General features: G+C 47.2%; 1 protein-coding gene across 2 annotated transcripts in view; it reads right to left on the bottom strand.

The window, feature by feature from the left end:
• Window positions 1-22,247, bottom strand: part of TEX14 (testis expressed 14, intercellular bridge forming factor) — a 141,637-nt gene that overhangs the window by 42,136 nt on the left and 77,254 nt on the right. For both annotated transcript variants that reach the window (XM_003817371.5, XM_034942579.3), the window contains exons 6-14: window positions 20,204-20,285; window positions 18,839-18,969; window positions 17,896-18,009; window positions 16,029-16,152; window positions 13,770-13,948; window positions 7,550-7,701; window positions 5,008-5,198; window positions 4,414-4,564; window positions 461-1,251 (exon numbers count right to left, since the gene is read on the bottom strand). In XM_003817371.5, coding sequence (XP_003817419.3) covers window positions 461-1,251; window positions 4,414-4,564; window positions 5,008-5,198; window positions 7,550-7,701; window positions 13,770-13,948; window positions 16,029-16,152; window positions 17,896-18,009; window positions 18,839-18,969; window positions 20,204-20,285 — 1,915 coding nt within the window. The remainder of the gene's footprint in view (window positions 1-460; window positions 1,252-4,413; window positions 4,565-5,007; window positions 5,199-7,549; window positions 7,702-13,769; window positions 13,949-16,028; window positions 16,153-17,895; window positions 18,010-18,838; window positions 18,970-20,203; window positions 20,286-22,247) is intronic.

Here is a 22,247-nt window from a genome sequence, read left to right on the forward strand (position 1 = left end):
GATTAATACCTATCCAAGATACTTTATTCAATAAGTTGAGCCATGCAAAATTGTCAATACTTGACCATTTTAACTAATAAAACAGCAATTTAATATGGTTCAATTTGATACATACGAATTTACAGAGAAGGACATGGGCTGTGTGTTGGGTCTGAACTGGGAGACAGAGAGTATCTACGTTGGAATTCCACCATGGAGGACTGATTTCCCAAAGCTAAGAGCACCTTGCTATGAGTCAGTTGCATATATATGTCAGTCCCTCCACATAGGTTAGGGGCAACGTCAAACCCTGCCCTGGGGTCCTGCTTAGGATGCCCCTTCCTCCCACTTAGGTTACCTGATGGCTCATCTCTGACTGATCCCCAGTGTTTACTTTGGAGACTTGGGTGAAAGGTTTCCAGCCACAACCATTTCTTTTCCTGGATCTTTTGCCAAAATGTCCCCCTTGAAAGTCTCTTACCATTCTTGGAAATCTTGGTAGGGTTGGGTAGTTGCCACTGGTGTCTTGCTGCTGACCCCCTGAAAGCTGTAGGACAGGAGGAATATAGTTTAAAGATGGAGGGCCCACGGCCAGAGGTAACTTGTAGGCATTTATAAACTCTCTTGAAGTGGCCCATAAAGACATGCGCTCTTCCTGTTCCTTCTGTTTCATCTCAACTTCATCTAATATCTGCTCGATATTCCTCAGCCTATCATCATTCTCGTGCATTATTGTCTGCATAATCTTTAGATCCAGCACACACTTACTGATGAGATACTCCTCAGTCGTGGACATGTTGTTCAAATTGCTCTTGGCTTCTCTGGTTGACTCAGGAAGGCTGAGTGAACTGAGTGAACCGTTTTGCCAGTCCCAGTCATCAAAAGAGTACTCTGTCTCAGCTTTTGAAGAGCTCTCATCCTCACTGCCAAAACAACACGCCTCTCTCTCCATCTTATCCAGCTCTTCTTCCATGGATTTCAGTTCATCTACCTGGTTAGGTCCGTCTGCCTCCAAAGATGAAGCAGCTCCTGGAGGCTCTTCTATGTCATCTTCCAAAATCAAGCAGCCTGAGTAGATCTCGTTGATTTCGAAACTGCAGAGGCTTGGCTGACCTGTGCTGGGGCTGCTGGCCTCTTCTGCCATAAATGGAGCAGGGCAAGGAGCATCTTGATTCGCAGTCTCCCTGGCCATCAGACATGGATCTGGGGCCTGAGGATCTAGTGTCCCCTCAGTGAATAAAGAGTGAACCCTTGGTGAATGAGGTTGACTGCCTATTGAAAAAAACAGCAAAATGCAACTCATTAAAATGAACATATTTGGCAGCTAAGCAGCCTTGGCTTGTTCAAGAGGCAAAGACTGTCAAAAAAAAAAAAAAAAAGTTTTTTATTTTCCCACCCCCTTCCCAGTTGTGGAAGACTACTGGATATACTCACAAAGGGTGAGGGAGTATGTGTCCCCTAGGGGAAAGCTCCTATTTTGACATGGAATGAGGCAGAAATTGTTGTCAGGGCAGGGGTCTAGCCATGGAGGAAATATTCTAAGCTTTATTGTGTGTCCAAACATGCATAACTGTCAGGACATGCAAATTATAGGCCCCTGAATCTTGTTTTGTTTTGTTTTATAGAGATGGGGTCTTGCTATGTTGCCCAGGTTGCTCTCAAACTCCTGGCTTTAAGTGATCCTCCCGTCTCACTCTCCCAAAGTGCTGGGATTACAGGTGTGAGCCACCGTGCCCAGCTCCCCTGAATCTTAAGGACCACATTCATAGCCTTCTTTTCACACAAAAGAGTTTGACTATTTCTCAGTTAAAGTTATGCTCTTGGTGAGCATCTGATAAAAGTAGCCTAGGGCCGGGCGTGGTGGTTCACGCCTGTAATCCCAACACTTTGGGAGGCCAGGGCGGGTGGATCACTTGAGGTCAGGAATTCGAGTAGTCTCGAACCAACATGGTGACCAACATGGTGACCACCATGGCCTGACCAACATGGTGAAACCCCATCTCTACTAAATACAAAAAATTAGCCAGGCATGGTGGTGCATGCCTGTAGTCTCAGCTACTTGGGAGGCTGAGGCAGGAGAATCGCTTGAACATGGGAGACAGAGGTTGCAGTAAACCGAGATTGCGCCATTGCACTCCAGTCTGGGCAAAAAGAGTGAAACTGTCTCAAAAAAAAAAAAAAAAAAGTAGCCTAGATACCACCCAAGGAGCCATTACATTATGGGAGTAATGAAAAAACTAAAAAAATTATGCTAGGATTGACCACCCACCACCCCTGGTTTACAGGTGTACAGCTTATAGAGAATGGGACGAAGCTGTCAAAGTAATGAGGTTACAGGGCCACTCTGGAGGCCTCCAGCACTGCTGAAGGAGAGTCAGAGTGAATGGTCGTTTGGCTGGAATTGGAAGGCCTGGGTTCCAGTTCTATAACAAGTTCTCTGTGATCCTGAGCAGGTTACAACCTCTCTGAACCTTAGTTTTCTCATCTGTAATATGAAGGCATTAAGCCTGATGACTGCAAGGTCCTTTCCAGTTCTAAATTCTAAGGTTTTCAAATGTACTAAAATGTAGTAAAACTGGTTGGGCAAAGTGGCTTATACCTGTAATCCAAGTGCTTTGGGAGGCTAAAGTGGGAGGACTGCTTGAGGCCAGGAGTTCAAGACCAACCTGAGCAACATAATGAGACCTCATCTCTAAAAAAAAAAAACTTTTTTAGGCCGGGTGTGGTGGCTCATGCCTGCAATCCCAGCACTTTGGGAGGACCAGGTGGGAGGATTGCTTGAGTTCAGGAGTTCAAGACCAGCCTGGGCAACATCGTGAGACCTTGTCTCTACTAAAAATTTAAAAAGTAAGGCTGGGCGCAGTGGCTCACACCTGTAATCCCAGCACTTTGGGAGGCCGAGGTGGGTGGATCATGAGGTCAGGAAATCGAGACCATCCTGGCCAACATGGTGAAACCCCGTCTCTACTAAAAATACAAAAAATTAGCTGGGCATGGTTGTGCGTGCCTGTAATCCCAGCTACTTGGGAGGCTGAGGCAGGAGAATTGCTTAAACCAGGGAGGCGGAGGTTGCAATGAGCCGAGATCGCGCCACTGCACTCCAGCCTGGCAACAGAGCGAGACTCCATCTCAACAACAACAAAAAAAAATTAAAAGAATTAGCTAGGTGTGGTAGTACACACCTGTAGTCCCAGCTACTTGGGAGGCCAAGGCAGGAGGATTACTTGAGCCTGGGAGATTGAGGCTGCAGTGAGCTATGATTGCACCACTGCACTCCAGCCTCAGAAACAGAGTAAAACCATGTCTCACAAAAAAAAAAAAAAAAAAAGAAAAAAAAAACTTAAAAAAAAATTAGCAGGATATGGTGGCATGTACCTGTAGTCCTGTGTACTCGAGAGGCTTGAGCCCAGGAATTGGAGGCTGCAGTAAGGTGTAATTGTGCCTCATACTCCAGTCTGGGCAACAGAGTAAGATCCTGTCTCTTAAAAAAAAATGGTAATTTTCTTCTTTAAACTATTCCAAATTCTCCATAATGAGTGTTTTTATTTGTGAAACAATTAGATAAATTCTTAAGAGTAATCATGCTAGAAATAAACTCAATTATTATGACTTAGTTCTAGATCCACGCTAGGTATATATATGGAGCCCCAAAAGTTTACCTTAATAATTTTAAGGATCTTGATTTTTTTCCTAAGGCATTCATCTTTTCCCAGTATAAGTTGTAACTACAGTGGCCAGGCACAGTGGCTCATGCTTGTAATCCTAGCACTTTGGGAGGCCAAGACAAGCAGATCACTTGAGGCCAGGAGTTCAAGACCAGCCTGGCCAATATGGCAAAACCCCGTCCCTACTAAAAATACAAAAATTAGGCCGGGCGCAGTGGCTCACATCTGTAATCCTAGCACTTTGGGAGGCCGAGGCAGGCAGATCACCTGAGGTCAGGAGTTCGAGACCAGCCTGGCCAACATGGAGAAACCCTGTCTCTACTAAAAATACAAAATTTAGCCGGGCGTGGTGGTGTGCACCTGTCATCCCAGCTACTCAGGAGGCTGAGGCAGGAGAATTGCTTGAACCCAGGAGGCGGAGGTTGCAATGAGCCGAGACCCCACCATTGCACTCCAGCCTGGGCAACAGAGCAAGATTCCGTCTCAAAAAAAAAAAAAAAAAAAAAAATTAGCCCAGCATGGTGGCACATGCCTGTAATCCCAGCTACTCAGGAGGCTGAGGCATGAGAATCACTTGAACCCAGGAAGTGGAGGTTGCAGTGAGCTGAGATCATGCCACTGTACTCCAGTCTGGGCAATAGAGCTAGACTTTATCTCACAAAACAAACAAGTTACATCTACAGTTTAGAGGAGTCAATTAGTTGCAGCTCATGTGACTCTCAGAACACATTTGTGTCAAACTAACACAACCTGGGAATTAAGGCCATACCCATTTCCTTTAGCTCTATGATTTCCATGTCAGGGGTCTCTCTGGGGTGTTCTGAAGTCAGTCCTAGATAGACATTGACATCGGGATGGAGTCTGTATCTCTGCACTCTGGGGCTCTCGGTTGGTTGAGTTCTCTGGGCTCCAGTAAAATCCTGTAACACAGGAAATATTGTCAAGGACATAGTCTCAGTCATCCTGAATGTCACTGGTGCTTTAGAAACCATCTAAGTATCTGATAAACTCCCTCTTATTCCTGTTGGGTAGACTGACTTTAGTCCTAATTAACTAGTTTATTGTTATTGCCAATACCTTAAAAGCAATAATAATAGCTACCATTCACTGAATCTCCACTAAGTGCCTACAATGTGCCCCTACTATGCATATGTGTTGAACCTCCCTAGCTCCCCTCCTCAATTCCATGCTGCTTTCACCAAGTTAAGCAGTTAGGCTATTCTCAAGAACACAGAAATGGTGTAATAAAATGAGGATTTCCAAAATTTCTTACAACTTGGTCTCTAGCTTCATCTTGTCTCTAACTCCCTATTCTCCTGAGTTAGGTAAGCAGAAATAAACTCCCAACAACTTCAGGGCTTGCCTTTAAGTCATTCTTCAGAATATACCGGATATCTTGAAGGTTCATAGTTCGGTCTTTCTGCTTGACGTGGATGCCTGACTTAACAATATCATAGTAAGGTTTCGGAAGCCTGACATCAGCTTCTAAATAATTCCCCAAGACTACGGCTTTTTTAACAACTGAGCCATCTAAGCCATTCCAGGGTATGTCATCTGTAAGGAAAAAGTCATACAAAGGAGTAAATTAGGAAACCAGAGAGTGGAGTGGGGGGACAAGAAATCAGATGAAGCTGGGTAACCTTAGGCAAGTCACTTAACTTCTTTATTTTTTTTCTAATCCACTGTACTTTAGAAACAATTCATTTCCTTATATATTAATTTCTCTCTGTAGAAAAACTACCCAGAGGGGCCGGGCATGGTGGCTTACACCTGTAATCCCAGCACTTTGGGAGGCCGAGGCAGGTGGATCACAAGGTCAAGAGATCAAGACCGTCCTGGCCAACATGGTGAAATCCCCTCTCTACTAAAAATACAAAAATTAGCCAGGTGGTGGCGCACACCTGCAATCCCAGCCACTCAGGAGGCTAAGGCAGGAGAATCGCTTGAACCCGGGAGGCAGAGGTTGTAGTGAGCTGAGATTGCGCCACTGCACTCCAGCCTAGCAACAAAAACAGAAAACAAAAAAACAAAAAAAACTACCTGGAAGGCCAATTCATAAGTGAGAAGCCACTTTACCCATTTACCAGGGAGATCACCGCCACAGAGATAGGAAACAATAGTGTCAGCAACATGTACACATGGGCTCCCCGCTGGCAGGGGAGCCCAATATTCATCTCATGTATATTGTTGTTTTGCCTCTGGGACTGCAAACACCATAAAAAAGCAGCCCTTGGCCGGGCGTGGTGGCTCACGCCTGTAATCCTAGCACTTTGGGAGGCTGAGGTGGGTGGATCACCTGAGGTCAGAGGTTGAAACCAGCCTGGCCAACACAGTGAAATCCCATCTCTACTAAAAATACAAAAATTAGCTGGGTGTGGTGGCGAGCACATGTAATCTCAGCTACTCTGGGAGGCCGAGGCAGGAGAATCACTTGAACCCAGGAGGTGGAGGTTGCAGTGAGCCGAGATCGCGCCACTGCACTCCAGCCTGGGCAACAGAGTAAGACTCCATCTTAAAAAAAAAAAAAAAAAAAGCATTGCACGTTGGCTCACGCCTGTAATCCCAGCACTTTAGGAGGCTGAGGTGGGCGGATCACGGTCAGGAGATCCAGACCATCCTGGCTAACATGGTGAAACCCCGTCTGTACTAAAAATAGAAAAAATTAGCCGGGCATGGTGGCACGCGCCTGTAGTCCCAGTTACTTGGGAGGCTGAGGCAGGAGAATTGCTTGAACCCGGGAGGCAGAAGTTGCAGTGAGCCAAGATCCCGCCACTGCACTTCAGCCTGGGCAACAGAGTGAGACTCTGTCAAAAAAAAAAAAAGCAGCCCTTAATGTGATTTTACTCGGTGTGTGTGTGTGTATGTGTGTATGTCTTTCTCTTGAAGGATTCCTTCCATCTTCAGATATGTGACTACTTTCTCCACATCAGAGCAGTGGATTTGGAAGTACATCCATTTCTTTCAAGTGACACTGTTTATACATCTAATGGACACAGGGTGTGTTTCATAGTTTACTTCTCAGAGGCTAGTCTTTCCCCCTAATTTACAAGTTCTCAAGGGATACCACACATAGATCATAAGTACTGATACCAATATTCAGGTTAAAAAGTTTGCTTCGGCTGGGCGTGGTGGCTCACACCTGTAATCCCAGCACTTCGGGAGGCCGAGGTGGGTGGATCACAAGGTCAAACGATCGAGACCAGCCTGGCCAATATGGTGAAACCCCGTCTCTACTAAAAATACAAAAATTAGTTGGGCGTGGTGGTGTGCACCTGTAGTCCCAGCTACTCGGGAGGCTGAGGCAGAAGAATCGCTTGGACCCGGGAGGCAGAGGTTGCAGTAAACCGAGATCGAGCCACTGCACTCCAGCCTGGGTGTCAGAGCAAGACTCTGTCTCAAAAAAATAAAAAATAAAAATAAAAATAAATTTTTTTAGTTTGGATTAAATGCATCATCACTGACAAGCAGATGGATGGGCTTTGCTGAGTCTTTTTTTTTTTTTCTTTTGAGACAGAGTCTCACTCTGTCACCCAGGCTGGAGTGCAGTGGCGCTATCTCAGCTCACTGCAACCTCTGCCTCCCAGGTTCAAGTGATTCTCCTGCCTCAGCCTCCCAAGTAGCTGGGACTACAGGCACGTGCCACCACGCCCAGCTAATTTTTGTATTTTAGTAGAGACAGGGTTTCACCATTTTGGCCAGGCTCGTCTTGAACTCCTGACTTCAGGTGATCCACCCGCCTCAGCCTCCCAAAGTGCTGGGATTACAGGCGTGAGCCACTGCTCCCAGCCAAGAAGTCTCTTTTTAATAAGTCTTCTATTTTCATAAAAGTCAGTAACTCCTGTGGGGGGAGAAAAATGCAACCTAAGAATAGGGACTTTGGTCAACCATTAATGATCTTGATCTACCTGTTAAAATCTCCTGCATGATCATACAAAAGCTGTAGATGTCTGATTTCACTGTGGCTGTCTTCTGTAAGATCACTTCTGGTGCGGCCCAGTTGTATAGCTGCGTAGGAAGGGGCACTCGAGTCAGGTCCCTCTGTACACCTCTGTCCTCGCTACGGAAGGAAACTCACAAGTCAGGGCTCATGCCTTAAAGGGTCTTTTATTCATTTATTCATTCATTCATTCATTCATTCATTCTTTCATTCATTCAGAGTCTTGCCCTGTCACCCAGGCTGGAAAGCAGCAGCGTGATCTCAGCTCACTGCAACCTCTGCCACCTCCCGGGTTCAAGCGATTCTCCTGCCTCAGCCTCCCAAGTAGCTAGGATTACAGGTGTGTGTCACCAGGCCCGGCTAATTTTTGTATTTTAGTAGAGACGAGGTTTCGCCATGTTGGCCAGGCTCGTGGGTCTTTTAATCAACATACTACATTTGTGAAAACTCTGCCTCTGAAGGCTGACAACCTCGTTGAGTTCCTGGAAACCTAGCTAGACAATGAGCTAGTCCACACTGCTTCAGAGCTGTTCCAATACCTGCAATTCCTTACTATTCCACCCGGGCCCTCTCCACCACTTCATCTGGCAACTCTACTGCTCACCCACTCCACTCAAGTCACAGGGGCCTTCTTTCAGTTCCTCCAACATACCTCATGTTCTTCAAGTCTTTGCACTGGCAGCTTCTGCCAGGCATGCCCTGCCCACAGATCCTAGAATGACTAGCTACTTTTTGTGACTATTTGTCTGAAAGTCACTTCCTCAAGGAGGCCCTCCCTGACTGCCTAATCTAAAGTAGTCCTGTTTTATTGGTTTCAGAGCACTTATTATCTGAATTTGTGTTCATTTAGTTTATCTGTCTCCCCTCCATTCTAGAGAGTCAGCTCCATGAGAGTAGGCAACTCATCTGCTTTTATATCACTGTACTTCTGGGCTTACACCAGGGCCTTGATGCTTGCTGTTGAATAAATGAACGTAAACTCTTTCAAGAGCCCTCTCAACCCCCCCATCTGCTTTATCAAAGCCATCTGGGACTTCCCCAACTCCTCATGATTATTTCTTTTCTGAACTCCTGCCCTTTTGGGAATGTGTCCTCTCAGTTTAGCACTCAAGGGTTCACTCATATGCTTAAATAACTCTTCCCAACCAGACTCCTTAAGAGCTAAGTCAGAGCATCCTAAATGTCTTCTGGCCCAGCAAGAGTCCTCAGGGTAAACTCAGCACTGACTTGTGCCCACAGCTGTCATGACAATCAAATGAGATCATGGATGTAGAAACACTCGGTGAGCCATAAAGCGCTCTTTCATGTAAAGAATTAGTATGAATATTATGGGAGGCATTCAGTCAAGACTTAATGACTGGCAGTTGATAATTAAGAATTAAGTTTTTAAAAAGCAAGTGACAGCAAGTTTTTTGTTGGTCTGGAAAAAGGATAGATTTTAGACGATGAGATGGGCTTCTCAGACTTTGAGCAAACTTCCCTAAATAAAGTTTCTTCCAGCAAATCTTTGGATAGAGGGCAGTGAGTTCATGAAGTCATGAAGGTGAAAAAGCTAGTATTGACTTTAGTTATATTGCTGAAAAGTCACCTATGGCCTAGTATAGTGTGAACAGTGTGGATATGCATACAAATTTAATACATAATTATATATTGAACCCGGGAGGCAGAGGTTGCAGTGCGCCAAGACTGAGCCACTGCACTCCAGCCTGGGTAACAGAGCGAGACTCCATCTTAAAAAAAAAAAAGGGCCAGGAGCAGTGGCTCATGCCTGTAATCCCAGCACTTTAGGAGGCCGAGACGGGTGGATCACTTGAGGTCAGGAATTCAAGACCAGCCTGGCCAACATGGTGAAACCCCATCTCTACTAAAAACACAAAAATTAGCTGGGCATGGTGGCACGTGCCTGTAATCCCAGCTACTCAGGAGGCTGAGGCAGAATTGCTTGAATCTGGGAGGCAGAGGTTGCTGTGAGCCGAGATCGCACCACTGCATGCATTCCAGACTGGGCTACAGAGCAAGACTCTGTCTCAAAAAAAAAAAAAAAAAAAAAAAGGAAGGAGCTGAAGGGTAGGAGAAACTGCTGTTATCACTTTTATACCAAGAGATGGAATGCTATCCTTGACAATGACATTCAACAAACTGATATGCCCTAGTAGAGTGTTACCAAAAATAAATGTGGGATTGAAGGCTATTTTGGGTTGGTGAATAATCAACTCATGTTACCAGCTTTCAAAGAAGGGTATGTTGTTACACCTGCAACGGCTTGCTGACTAACATTTCTGACACTTCTACCTGAAGTTCCATCCTGAGGTCATTCCTAGACATTCACAGACCCTTGGTTACCTCCTACCCCCTCACTTGGCCAGTTGTTGACCCCAGCAACTCCATGCATTTCACTTTATTCCCTCCCATTTTGGCTTCATGGTCACCACTAGGCCCTGTCTCATGGTCTCATGGCTGGTGTTCCTGTCAACCTCCAATCCATCCTGCCCCTGTATCCTGGAGACATCCTCTACTATCTGGTTTAGCCCCATCTGTGTCTCTAACCAATCAATTGGGTAACTTCACACCATTGCTTCACCCCTGGGTGCCTCAGTTTCCTCAACTATATAAGGACAGCATTGGGCTGGGCCATCTCCAAAGCTCCATTTCGGGCTAGGATTCACATTTCTATTGGTGAGCAAAAGGAGAAGAAACTGCGGTACCTTTCTCTCAATAGCAGATGGCGATCCATCACTGACAAAAGTGCACACCCTTTAGCTTCCACTGCTCCTGAACACATAGCCAGAGAGGTCAACCCTGCTCTGAACCATTTTAAGTTTTTCCTTCAACTAGATCATCCAATCATTTAAGAAACATTTACCGGCCAGCCGTAGTGGCTCATGCCTGTAATCCCAGTACTTTGGGAGGCCGAGGCAGGAGGACTGCCTGAGCCCAGGAGATGGAGATTGTAGTGAGCCACTGTACTATGGCCTGGGCAAAAGAGAGAGATCCTGTGTCCCCCACCCACAGAAAAGAAGGCTGGGTGTGGTGGCTCACACTTGTAATCCAAGCACTTTGGGAGGCCAGGTCGGGCAGATCGCATGAGTCCAGGAGTTCAAGTCCAGCCTGGGCAACATGGCTTGACCTTATCTCTATAAAAAATACAAAAATTGGCTGGGCGCAGTGGCTCACGCCTGTATTCCCAGCACTTTGGGAGGCTGAGGCGGGTGGATCACAAGGTCAGGAGTTCAAGACCATCCTGGCCAACATGGTGAAACCCCATCTCTACTAAAAATACAAAAAATTAGCCGGGTATGGTGGCGGGTGCCTGTAGTCCTGGCTACTTGGGAGGCTGAGGCAGGAGAATGGCGAGAACCCAGGAGGCGGAGCTTGTAGTGAGCCGAGATCGTGCCACTGCACTCCAGCCTGGGCAACAGAGCGAGACTCTATCTCAAAAAAAAAAAAAAAAAAAAAATTAGCTGGATGTGGTGGCATGTGCCTGTAGTCCCAGCTACTCAGGAAGCTGAGGTAGGAAGATCGCTTGACGCTGGGAGGTTGCAGTGAGCCGAGATCGTGCCACTGCACTCCAGCCTGGGCGATAGAGCAAGATCTTGTCTCAAAAAAATAAAAAATATTTACTGAGCACTTACCATAAGTGGCAGGCCCAGAGCTGGTGATGAACTCCCCATCTGGTGGCGCAGACACACTTGTATAAAAATGACTGTGGTACATTTGCGTGACGTATGTGAGAAGAGGAATATGCAAAGCGCCTCAGGGTATGAGAGCATCAGTATAGACTTCACAGAGAGTGTTGGGAGACTGTGTCTGAAGTGACTTTAAAAGGCTAAATTGGCGTGTGCCAGGTATTCCAGATGCAGAGAGCAGTGTAGTAAAAGTGCCTTCAAATGGTCAGGAGGGAGCAGGGCAGTTAGGAGATTGACACTACAAGTGGAGCCTCACTTGGGGAGGCTTCTGCTCCCTGAAAAGGGGTCTGGACTTAATCTTGCAGGCAATAAGGAGACCCTGAAAGCTTTTAACTCAGATTAAAAATGGACGAGATGTGAAACTGAGCAGTTCAACTAGTGACAGTTATCTGGCCTCTGCCTGTTCCCATCTAGAAAAGTGCCATGGCTCCAGTCATACCCTAACGGCTCCCCTGCTTTTTTTCTTGAGACGGAGTCTCGCTCTGTCGCCCAGGCTGGAGTGCAGTGGCGTGATCTTGGCTCACTGCAAGCTCCACCTCCCAGGTTCACGCCATTCTCCTGCCTCAGCCTCCCGAGTAGCCGGGACTACAGGCGCCTGCCACCAGGCCCGGTTAATTTTTTGTATTTTTAGTAGAGACAGGGTTTCACCGTGTTAGCCAGGATGGTCTCGATTTCCTGACCTCATGATCCACCCGTCTCGGCCTCCCAAAGTGCTGGGATTACAGGCATGCGCCACCACGCCTGGCTAATTTTGTATTTTTAGTAGAGATGGGGTTTCTCCATGTTGGTCAGGCTGGTCTCGAACTCCCAACCTCAGGTGATCCACATGCCTCAGCTTCCTAAAGTGCTGGAATTATAGGCATGAGCCACCATGCCCGGCCTAGAGGAAGGATCTTAACCTACAAATCATCCATGACCCTATACTGTTCAAAAATGCCTATCCTAAGAACACAGCATCCCAGTGTTCTTAAGATAAAATTCAGACTCCTCACCAGGGCCCACAAGGCCAAGCACAACGTGACCTCTGCCTCCTCTCCATGCAGAGGGACAAAAGGCACTCCAGGTCTGGGGAAGTGAGAGCCTTTTTATTTCATTTGTTCAAAAAACATATGCTGAGTGCACATACACAAAGGCCTGTTCTGGGCATTTGAGATATAGCAGTAAATAAAACAGAAATCCCTGCCTCATGTAGCTTTTCATCTTTGAGAGAAGTTACAGAGTATGTGACAAACAAAGATCTGGTGAGAGACCAGAAACAAAGCATCAGTGATGGGTAGGTGGCAGACAAGGGTAAGAGGAAGTAGGTGGGTCTAGGCAAGGGGTCTGCCCAGTGGCTGAGGCCTCACAGAAGAGCAGAACCAATACTGGCCCAAAGGCTCAGAGCTGTGGATGGCAGTAAGGAAGCACAGGGGAGAGCCTCTGCCTCTCAAAGCTTGGGGGCTCTCAGGAAGACTTTGACTCTTGCCAACAGGAAACAAAGCCCACTTACCAACTCCTGAATTTTGACTGCCTCTCTCACTGTGCTGAGCCCCTTGAGGGCAGAGAATGCCCTCCATATCTATCCAGGCCAGTACCTGGCCCAGATGTAGGAGGTGTGACAGACCATTAGGCTCATCAGCACCCATCACCTTCTCTCCTTCCAGGATGCACAGGTAAGGCACAGCTCAGCTTCCCTCCAGTAGAAGGTAACTGGACTCTGGCCACTGCAATGTGGGAGGCAGTAACACACCCATTTCAGACTGGCCCCAAACCCCACTGTGTCCCCTCCATGTTCTTTCTTGCTTGCTGACTGGCAGTGCAAAGAATGCAGTGGGGGATCAAGGCCTGAAAGGTGGTGAAGCTACAGATTGGAGTGACAGGGAACACTGTCCCTGCCTCCAACACAGACTGGATTGCAATGTGAGTGAGAAATACACCTTGTTGTGTTAAAAGCTGCTCAAAGGGCCAGGCGCAGAGGATCACACCTGTAATCCTAGCACTTTGGGAGGCCAAAGTGGGCGGATCACCTGAGGTCGGGAGTTTGAGACCAGCCTGGCCAACATGGTGAAACTGCATCTCTACTAAAAACACAAAAATTAGCCAGGCATGGTGGTGAGCACCTGTAATCCCAGCTACTCAGGAGACTGAGGCAAGAGAATCGCTTGAACCCAGGAGGCGGAGGTTGCAGTGAGCCGAGATTGTGCCACTGCATTCCAGCCTGGGCAAGAGGGCAAGACTCCGTCAAAAAAAAAAAAAAAGCCGCTGAAAATTTTGGAGTGGATAATTATAGCATTTATGCACATTGGCTAATACGAGCTCTTACTTGTTAAATGTTTATTAAAATGTCTCCAAATTCCTCTAGCCTTGGCAGACAGGGTAAGGCATTTGGGACAGGTTCAGCAACTGATGAACAGGTTCATCTCACCAATGAGGAGTCCCACCCAGATCAGATTCTGTCTCTATAGGAAGGGTCCCCAAGGGAGATCAACTTCAGGAGAAAGTCCCACTCCATGTTATGCCCACCTTTCCAACATGTACTCCAGGTTGGTCAGCCTCGCTTCACCTGGGGAGATGATATGGACAGCATAGGAGCTGAGGGAGCGGTGGATAAACCCCTGGAAATGCAGGTATCTCAGGGCATCAGATATCTGGAGCAGTAGGTGCACAATCACCTCCATGTGCAGAACTGGGAACTGGGACCGCTGCAAGCAAGAGATAAAATGCCAAGAAAAAAAAAAGGACTGGGGCCCTGACACTGTAGAGCATTTTGTGATTTCCAGTCTTTCCATATGATCCTCATGGTTACCAAGGATCCCCATTTTACAGATGGAGAACCTAAAGCTCAGTGAGGCTAAGTGAATGGCCTGACGTCCCAATGACTCAGGCACCCTGGATCCAAACCTGGATTCCTTTCCCTCAGCTGAGCTGCTTCATACCACAAAAAATGAAAAGAAAGTTCTCAAAGTCTGGTATGTGCATCCAGGATTGGCCTAGGGAAAACTGACAGGGGAGGTCCCCCCATACCACCAGTAAACCTGCCCTGTCGCCTCCCTGTCCAAGCCCAAGCTGCTGGGGAGAACCTGGAAGCTCAAAGGACCCTGCAGAATGCAAATAACCAATTCAGTCCTACCCCAGTCAGATGAGACAGAAAGTGCCTCCTAAGGGGACAGAAATTCACTCACATCAATGCACCTGGCTGACTAAAGTCTTAATGGGTCTCTCCCCCAGAGAAATGGTCTTTAAGGTAATACCCTCACTCAAGGGGGAAAAATAGAAAAAAACAGAATAGGAGGTCCTCAGGCAGAAGGAATGGCAAGCCATTTGGGGGAAGAGCCCTTCTTGGGGTCTCCTTACTTCTATCCAGAGTATTTAGAACAAAGTCATGGAGGAAAAAAACCTAAATACTCCAAGAGCTCTCTAAACCTACATCTCAGGCCAAAGCACCCTTTCCAAGGACTCTATACAAGCCAGGAAAGATGTCTCCCAACCCCAAGGAAATTTGAGAGGTGAGAGGGGAGTGATACAGGCCTCTATAGAAAAAACTGGGAGAGAGCACAAATGAAAATGTAGGAAAATAAAGCCAGTGGCTGCTGGATTATAGTTAGTCAAAGGTGTCTGTGTTTTCTGGGTCCATTGTGCTCTTAGATGTCTGATCAAGAAGCAGGACTAGGCTGGCTGCAGTGGCTCGTACCTATAATCCCAACAGTTTGGGAAGCTAAGGCAGGAGGATCACTTGAAGCCAGGAGTTCAAGACCAGCCTGGGTAACATGGTGGGACCACGATTCTATTAAAATTTTAAAAATTAGCTGGCTGGGGGCTGGGTGCAGTGACTCAAGCCTGAAATCCCAGCACTTTAGGAGGCTGAGACAGGTGAATCGCCTGAGGTCAGGAGTTCGAGATGATCCTGGCCAACATGGTGAAACCCCGTCTCTACTAAAAATACAAAAATTAGCTGGGTGTGGTGGGGGGTGCCTGTAATCCCAGCTACTTGTGAGGCTGAGGCATGAGAATCGTTTGAACCAGGGAGGCAGAAGTTGCAGTGAGCAGAGATCGTGCCACTGTACTCCAGCCTGGGTGACAGAAGGAGACTCTGTCTCAAAAAAAAAAAAAAAAAAAAATTAGCTGGGCATGGTGGCATGCACCTGTAGTCTCAGCTACATTGGAGGCTGATGCAGGAGGATCATTTGAGCCCAGGAGTTGGAGGTTACAGTGAGCTATGATCTCACTACTGTACTCCAGCCTGGGCAATAGAGCAAGACCCTGTCTCAAAAAAAGCAGGACAGGCCGGGTGCAGTGGCTCACGCCTGCAATCCCAGCACTCTGGGAGGCCAAGGTGGGTGGATCATCTGAGGTCAGGAGTTTGAGAACAGCCTGGCCAACACGGTGAAACCTCGTCTCTACTAAAAATACAAAAATTAGCCAGGCATAGTGGCAGGCGCCTGTAGTTCCAGCTACTCGGGAGGCTGAGGCAGGAGAATCACTTGAATCCAGGAGGTAGAGGTTGCAGTGAGCCAAGATCGCGCCACTGCACTCCAGCCTAGGCAACAGAGGGACTCTGTCTCAAAAAAAAAAAGCAGAACTGACAATAATAAAACCGTACTAATTCTGACCATGTGCTTATCAGCCTTAAATAGCATGTTATACAGCCCCTATAAAGCAAAAGAATAAAGATATTTATCTTCCATGCATGCAGAAATGGGATCACCACAGCTGGGGCAAGAGGGTGAGGAGGGAAGAAACTGGGAGGTCAGCAATGGAAAATCCACAGAAACAGCAGTTTACTCGTTCATGAAGAACACTGAACAATGTGCCGATAGTGATGCGCTCGTACACAAGGCGGGTTTTCTCTAGGTCCTGGGAGAGACACACAGCCATCAACTGTAGCAAGTAGGGGTGCCGCAGCTTGCTGCAAAAGAAAAGAAGCTTCAGATAAGGCAGGTGAGAGGAGGATATGATGAAAAAATGAGCGTAGGCCTTTTGAACACATTCTAAACAAATACCATTTGTATATGATGTTTTCTTTTCTTTTCTTTTTTTTTTGACACAGAGTCTCACTGTATTGCCCAGTCTGGAGTGCAGTGGGGTGATCTCTCGGCTGGCTCACTGCAACCTCCGCCTCCTGGGTTGAAGCGATTCTACTGCCTCAGGCTTCCAAGTAGCTGGGATTACGGATGCCCACCACCACTTGCAGCTAATTTTTGTATTTCTAGTAGAGATGGGGTTTCACCATGTTGGCCAGGCTGGTCTTGAATTCCTGACCTCAGGTGATCCACCCGCCTTGGCCTCCCAAAGTGCTGGGATTACAGGCGTGAGCCATTGGGCGTGGCCTTTTGTATACAATGTTTTCTAAGAAAACAGGATGAGGTGTTGGTGAGGGTTTCTGTTGGAATCTGTGGCCCTAACTGATGAGACCTTGAGAGCTTAGAGCCATCAATGACAACAATGACAATGTGGCCAAGAGCTCCTGTATTCTTTGCATACATCGTCTCAGATCCTAACAACCACCTGCAAGAAATGTATCATTATACTCATTTTATAGATGAGGAGACCAACATCAAGGAAATGTCAGGGCCTGGTGCAGTGGCTCACGTCTGTAATCCCAGCACTTTGGGAGGCCAAGGTGGGCAGATCACTTGAAATCAGGAGTTTGAGGCCAGCCTGGCCAAGATGATGAAACCCTGTCTCTACTGAAAATACAAAAGTTACCCAGGTGTAGTGGCGCACGCCAGTAGTCCCAGCTACTCAGGAGGCTGAGGCCTGGGAATCGCTTGAGCCCAGGAGGTGGACGTTGCAGTGAGCCTAGATGGTGCCACTGCACTCCAGCCTGGGCAACAGAGCGAGACTCAATCCTACCCTCCCCACAAAAAAAAGAGGAAGAAATATGTCAGGAATTCACCTAAGGTTGCATGCCCAACTCAGTCTCATGTCAAAGTCTATGTTGCCCAGGCTCCTTCTTTCAGCTTCCTTTGGTCCCTTCAAGCCGACTTCCACAAAAAGAAGAATGTGGCCTCTCTACATGCCTCCTGCAGAAGTTGAGGAGCCTTCTTAGGAGAGAGCTCGATGAGCCTGGGTCCACTGAATGAATGAATCAAGAACCTGTCCTAGCAAGAGCAGAAGGACCTAACTCTGGGTCCGCTGAATGAATCAAGAGCCTGTCCTAGCAAGAGCAGAAGGATTTAACTCTGGAGCCATAGGAACCCTAAGGTCTGGAGATCCATGAGCCTGTCCTCAATGGCACAGACATGTCCTCAGACATCTGGATCTTAAGCAAGCCATGCTCTATGAAAACAGGATAGCCACATGCCGTCCTGATGGGCACAGGGCCCAAAGTGGGTGGACTCAGGGACTGTAGCATGAGAATCAGAAGGGCCTGCATGGAGGCTGCAGCATTCAGAGACATGGGTTACAGGGCGGCTGACAGCTGACAGAGCCCCTCACCACCACTGTCCCCACTGCTCAGGCTACTCGTTAACTTCTCTTCCTCTTTCCTGGCAGCCCTTCGAAGTCAAGTCAATCAATTTCAACAGTCAGGAAATGCTGAGACTGAGAGCAGCTGGAGCTCCCTATCCCAGGCACAGAGCTGAATAGCCCAGAACCTGAGTCTGTAGAGAGACCTGGACCTATAAGGGGCCTTGGGCTTCCTTCTCACCTGCTGTGTTCCTGCTCGGCAATTAACAAGTCGGCCAGCCGCAGCTTGCTGCAGTGTGGGTGGGTGGGGAGATTCAGCTCTTTCACTGTGACCCTGCTCCCATTCCACACTAGGCTACAAGGACAGGAAAGAGTTTCAGCAGAAAGGAGTGAGCAGCCACTTACTCCTTCAATGAATAAGCTTTCCTAAGCAAGGACCAGAGAAATGGTCTCCACACAGAACCTGCAATGCCCACTGGGCACTACTGGGTCCTCTCTCCCACTACCCACCCCCAGGTACTAAAGCACCCTGGAGAACTTAGGTATAGGTGGTGGGAAGTCACTGAATGCAAGGGAGAGAGTGACTTGATCAGGTTTGTATTCAAAAACACAATGTTACCGGCAATGTGGGGAATGGGTAGGGGAGGGGTGGTCCAGAGAATGGGAAGCCAGTTAGGAGACCACCCCAGGTGAAGGATGGTGAAGACTTGGGCAAAGGCAGCAGCAATAAAACAGCTTCTATAGGGGCCTCATTACCCTTGACCTGTATCAGAGGCAAGATAGTCACTACCAAGCTGCCTCTAATTCTTCAGAGAGCAGAGACATTAAAGTATTGTAATGAGTAATCTTTCAGAGCAGTGGTTCTCCCCCAGAAACCTATGGCAATGTCTGTAAGACAGTTTGGTTGTCACAGCTGTGGGGGCTGTAAGGGACTGCAACTGGCACTAGTGGGTAGAGACCAGGGACTTCTAAACATTCTACAATGCACAGGACTACTCCCAACAACAAAGGATCATCTGGCCAAAAATGGTAATAGTGTCCTGGCTGAGAAACCCTGATTTAGACAGATGTTCTTAGGTGTTCCCTGTGTTTGAGTAGAAACTCCCCACACATAAGGAAGTCACATGCAGCCCACTCTTCCCCTGAAACTGAATCAGACCTCAAACTGGCCAGCCCCCGCTTACTTAGTCATGACCATGTAGGGGCCGCTGAAGAAAGAGAAGGTGGGCTCATCATCAGCTTGAATCACTTCCTTTTCTCCAATGACCGGAAGAGATCCTAGATAGGCCATCTGTGTCGCCCCAGTAAGATAAAACTGAAACCAAGGCATAGCCTCTAATTATGGGGAGAAGGGAGGAAAAGCAGAATACATCCAGAATCTTATCAGCCAGCTAAAAGAATGAGAGCTGCTATTTATCAACTTTCTGAATACCCCTATGCACTGGGCCTTTTTTTTTTTTTTGAGACAGGGTATCACTGTCACTCAGGCTGGAGCATATGACATGATCTTGGCTCACTGCAGCCTGGACCTCCCAGGCTCAAGCGATCCTCCCACTCCACCCTCCCAAGTAGCTGGGATTACAAGCATGCACCACCACACCTGGCTAATTTTTTTTTTTTTTAATAGAGACGGGCTTTTGCCATGTTGGCTGGTGTCAAAGTCCTGGGCTCAAGTGATCCACCCACCTTGGTCTCCCAAAGTGCTAAGATTATAGGCGTGAGCCACCAGGCCTCACCACAACTCTTTATATTATCTTTAATCTTTCTAAAAACCTTTCAAGGTTTTATTATTTCCCTTTTGTTCTTTTCCCTGAAGAAACTGAGGCTCATGGAAAGAAGTCAGATGCCTCAAGTGCCATTGCTGGGACTGAGAGCCCATTGTGGCCCCCACAGCACCCAGGATTGTGTGCAGCCAAATCTGATATTCCTCCTCTCCCTCCACACCAGGCTGCCTCAACACAACAAACAGAATGGGGAGTAGGGCTGGGCGAGTTGGCTCACGCCTGTAATCCCAGCACTTTGAGAGGTCAAGGCGGGTGGACCGATTGAGTCCAGAAGATGGAGACCAGCCTGGGCAACATGGCGAAATCCCATCTCTACTAAAAATACAAGTAACCAGGCATGGTGGCACACACCTGTGATCCCAGCTACTTGGAAGGCTGAGGATCAGAATTGCTTGAACCCAGTAGGCAGAGGTTGCAGCAGTGAGCCAAGATCGCGCCACTGCACTCCAGCCTGGGCAACAGAGCCAGACTCTGTCTCAAAAAAATAATAATTAAAAATTAAAAACTAAAAATTAATTAATGAAAAGATCATTTTCTAAACTCAAGTGTAGCCCAGGGTCATCCAAGGGAATTCTCTGGGGTTTTCACAAATTTGTTAGTAAGACAGGAACACTAAGAGATACCTTTCCCTCAATAGGGGCAAAAAAGAAAAGAACAACACTTTGGTGAGGATAAGGAGGCAGGAGTTGGACAAAGGTGGGAGATGGGGCCCGATGATTCTCCAGTTAGTCCTGCAAACACTGGCTGTCAGTGGCAACCTCTTACCTTCCCAAAACCAAAGCTGTAGATATTTTGAGCAGAAATGACTCCAGCTTTAAGCAGTCGGTTAGGAGAGCCATTAGGGTTTCTAGAAATATTTAAAAGAGGAAAATAACTCAGAATTAACCACTCATATCCAGAATAATAATGCTGAACCAAGTTTTCAGAAGGTGTAGTTGATTTTGTCTTTACTGCTAGACTTTCTGTTACAAAACTAGAGATGATGTAATAGCCAGCCTCTGAGAGGGCCTCTATGATTCTCACTTACCGGTATGCATAACCTTGTGTAGCCCCTCACAGGTCACATGGGGCTGACCTGTTAACTCATTTTTGACTGTTAACAGTGCAAAACAGTGATAGTCTCTCACTTTGAGGCTAAATCTACCAAGGCGTCGGCCCTGATCTCTCTTGGATCATTTGCTCTGCCAGCTGCCATGATATGAGGACATTCAAGCAGCCCTGGGGGAGGCTCAATGCCCAGCACCAATTTGCCAGCCACGTAAGCGAGCCATCTTGGAACTGAATTGTCCATCTTCAGTCAAGCCTTCAGATGAATACAGCCCTAACTAACATCTTAACTGCAACTTCATTAGAAACTCTGAGCCAGAACAACCTAGTTAAACCATTCCCTGATTCCTGACCCACAGAAATTGTGTGAGATAAAAATTTTATTGTTTGAGGCTGCTAAGTTTGGGGGGTGATTCATTATGCAGCAATAGATAACAAATACAGATGGTCAGAGTTGGAAATAACCATAAGCACATCTTGTCCAGTTTTTTCATTATATAGGCAAAAAAATGAAGCCCAGGAAAAGGAAACTTGCTGGCCTGAGGTCATAAAATGCAGCAGTAACCAGACACTGATGTTGCTCATTCCAGCCACTGTTCTTCCCACATTCCACACTCAAACTACCACTTGTGCATCAGGGTCCCCCTTCACTGAAGGTGTCTTGGAAGAAGGGGTGATGCCTCGTATTTCTTTGGCTCCCAGAACCTGGCATGGTGCCATGCAGTAGGTGCTCAGTTAATGCTTGCCAGTTGAGTACTTTCAGCTCAGACTGAAGGAAAAAAGATCCTACCGCCACCAGAGGCACTTTGCTTTTCTTGGCAAATGGCAAAGGAGCTGGGAGACGGTGCATACTCAGGGCTAGCCCTACCTCAGGTCTGTGAGGCCCCACATGCCACTATTAGAGAACAGATGTAAGTGCTTTACTTCTTTTCTATTTCCTCAGCAACTCATCAGTGCCAAGCTGTCCCGTCTCTGCTTTAAGCTGCTATGCTATTGAGGAGAAGAGTCTGAAGTTTAGACTGAGATAAACTGAGCATCCCAATTTACACCTGGTATCTTAGCACCATTATTGATAGTTTCCCTTTCACTCTCGAAACAGCCAACAGATAATCAGCTATATGGTCACTCTCACTTGAGTAAACAGACCATAAGAAAAAGGCCACTTTTCAACACCAAATCATCAGTCTCTTCTTAAAATAAGGCTTATGTGCTTAGGCCTCAAAAGATCTAGGAGACAGTGGACCGTTTCTTGCCCAGGGGAACAGACCTTGTGCTGACAGTGAGGGTGTCAGCCTCCAGCAGCAGTGGAACTGGGGGTTACCAGTGACGAGGCCTCCTGCCTTCCACTCTGGGGCCTCTGGGCAGTACATGGCTCTTTGGAGGGGAGAGTTCTTTCTAAGCAAAAGAGCCGAGTGTTCTCAAACAGTGACCTGGACAACTGCAGTTCAGACCAACATTTCCTGCTCTCTTACCTAAATTTCTCAGCACACATCTATATAACTAAACTCGGCTGGGTTAAGGGGAGAAAAAAACTAACTCTAGTCATCTACAGCCATCTGTCCTCAACTCAGTGCTTTTCTTCTTTCCCCAGTCCAAGCTCTGTGCAAACACACGTGTGAGGAATCTTATCTGACATGGCACCACTCACAAATCTTAGAGGCTAACTCTAATTTCAAGAATTTGTGTGGTTTTTTACATTAAGAGGAGGGGGGGCGGGCACGGTGGCTCACGCCTGTAATCCCAGCATTTCAGGAGGCAGAGG

Source organism: Pan paniscus, chromosome 19, assembly GCF_029289425.2.
Source record: "Pan paniscus chromosome 19, NHGRI_mPanPan1-v2.0_pri, whole genome shotgun sequence".
In the NCBI taxonomy this organism is placed as follows: domain Eukaryota; kingdom Metazoa; phylum Chordata; class Mammalia; order Primates; family Hominidae; genus Pan; species Pan paniscus.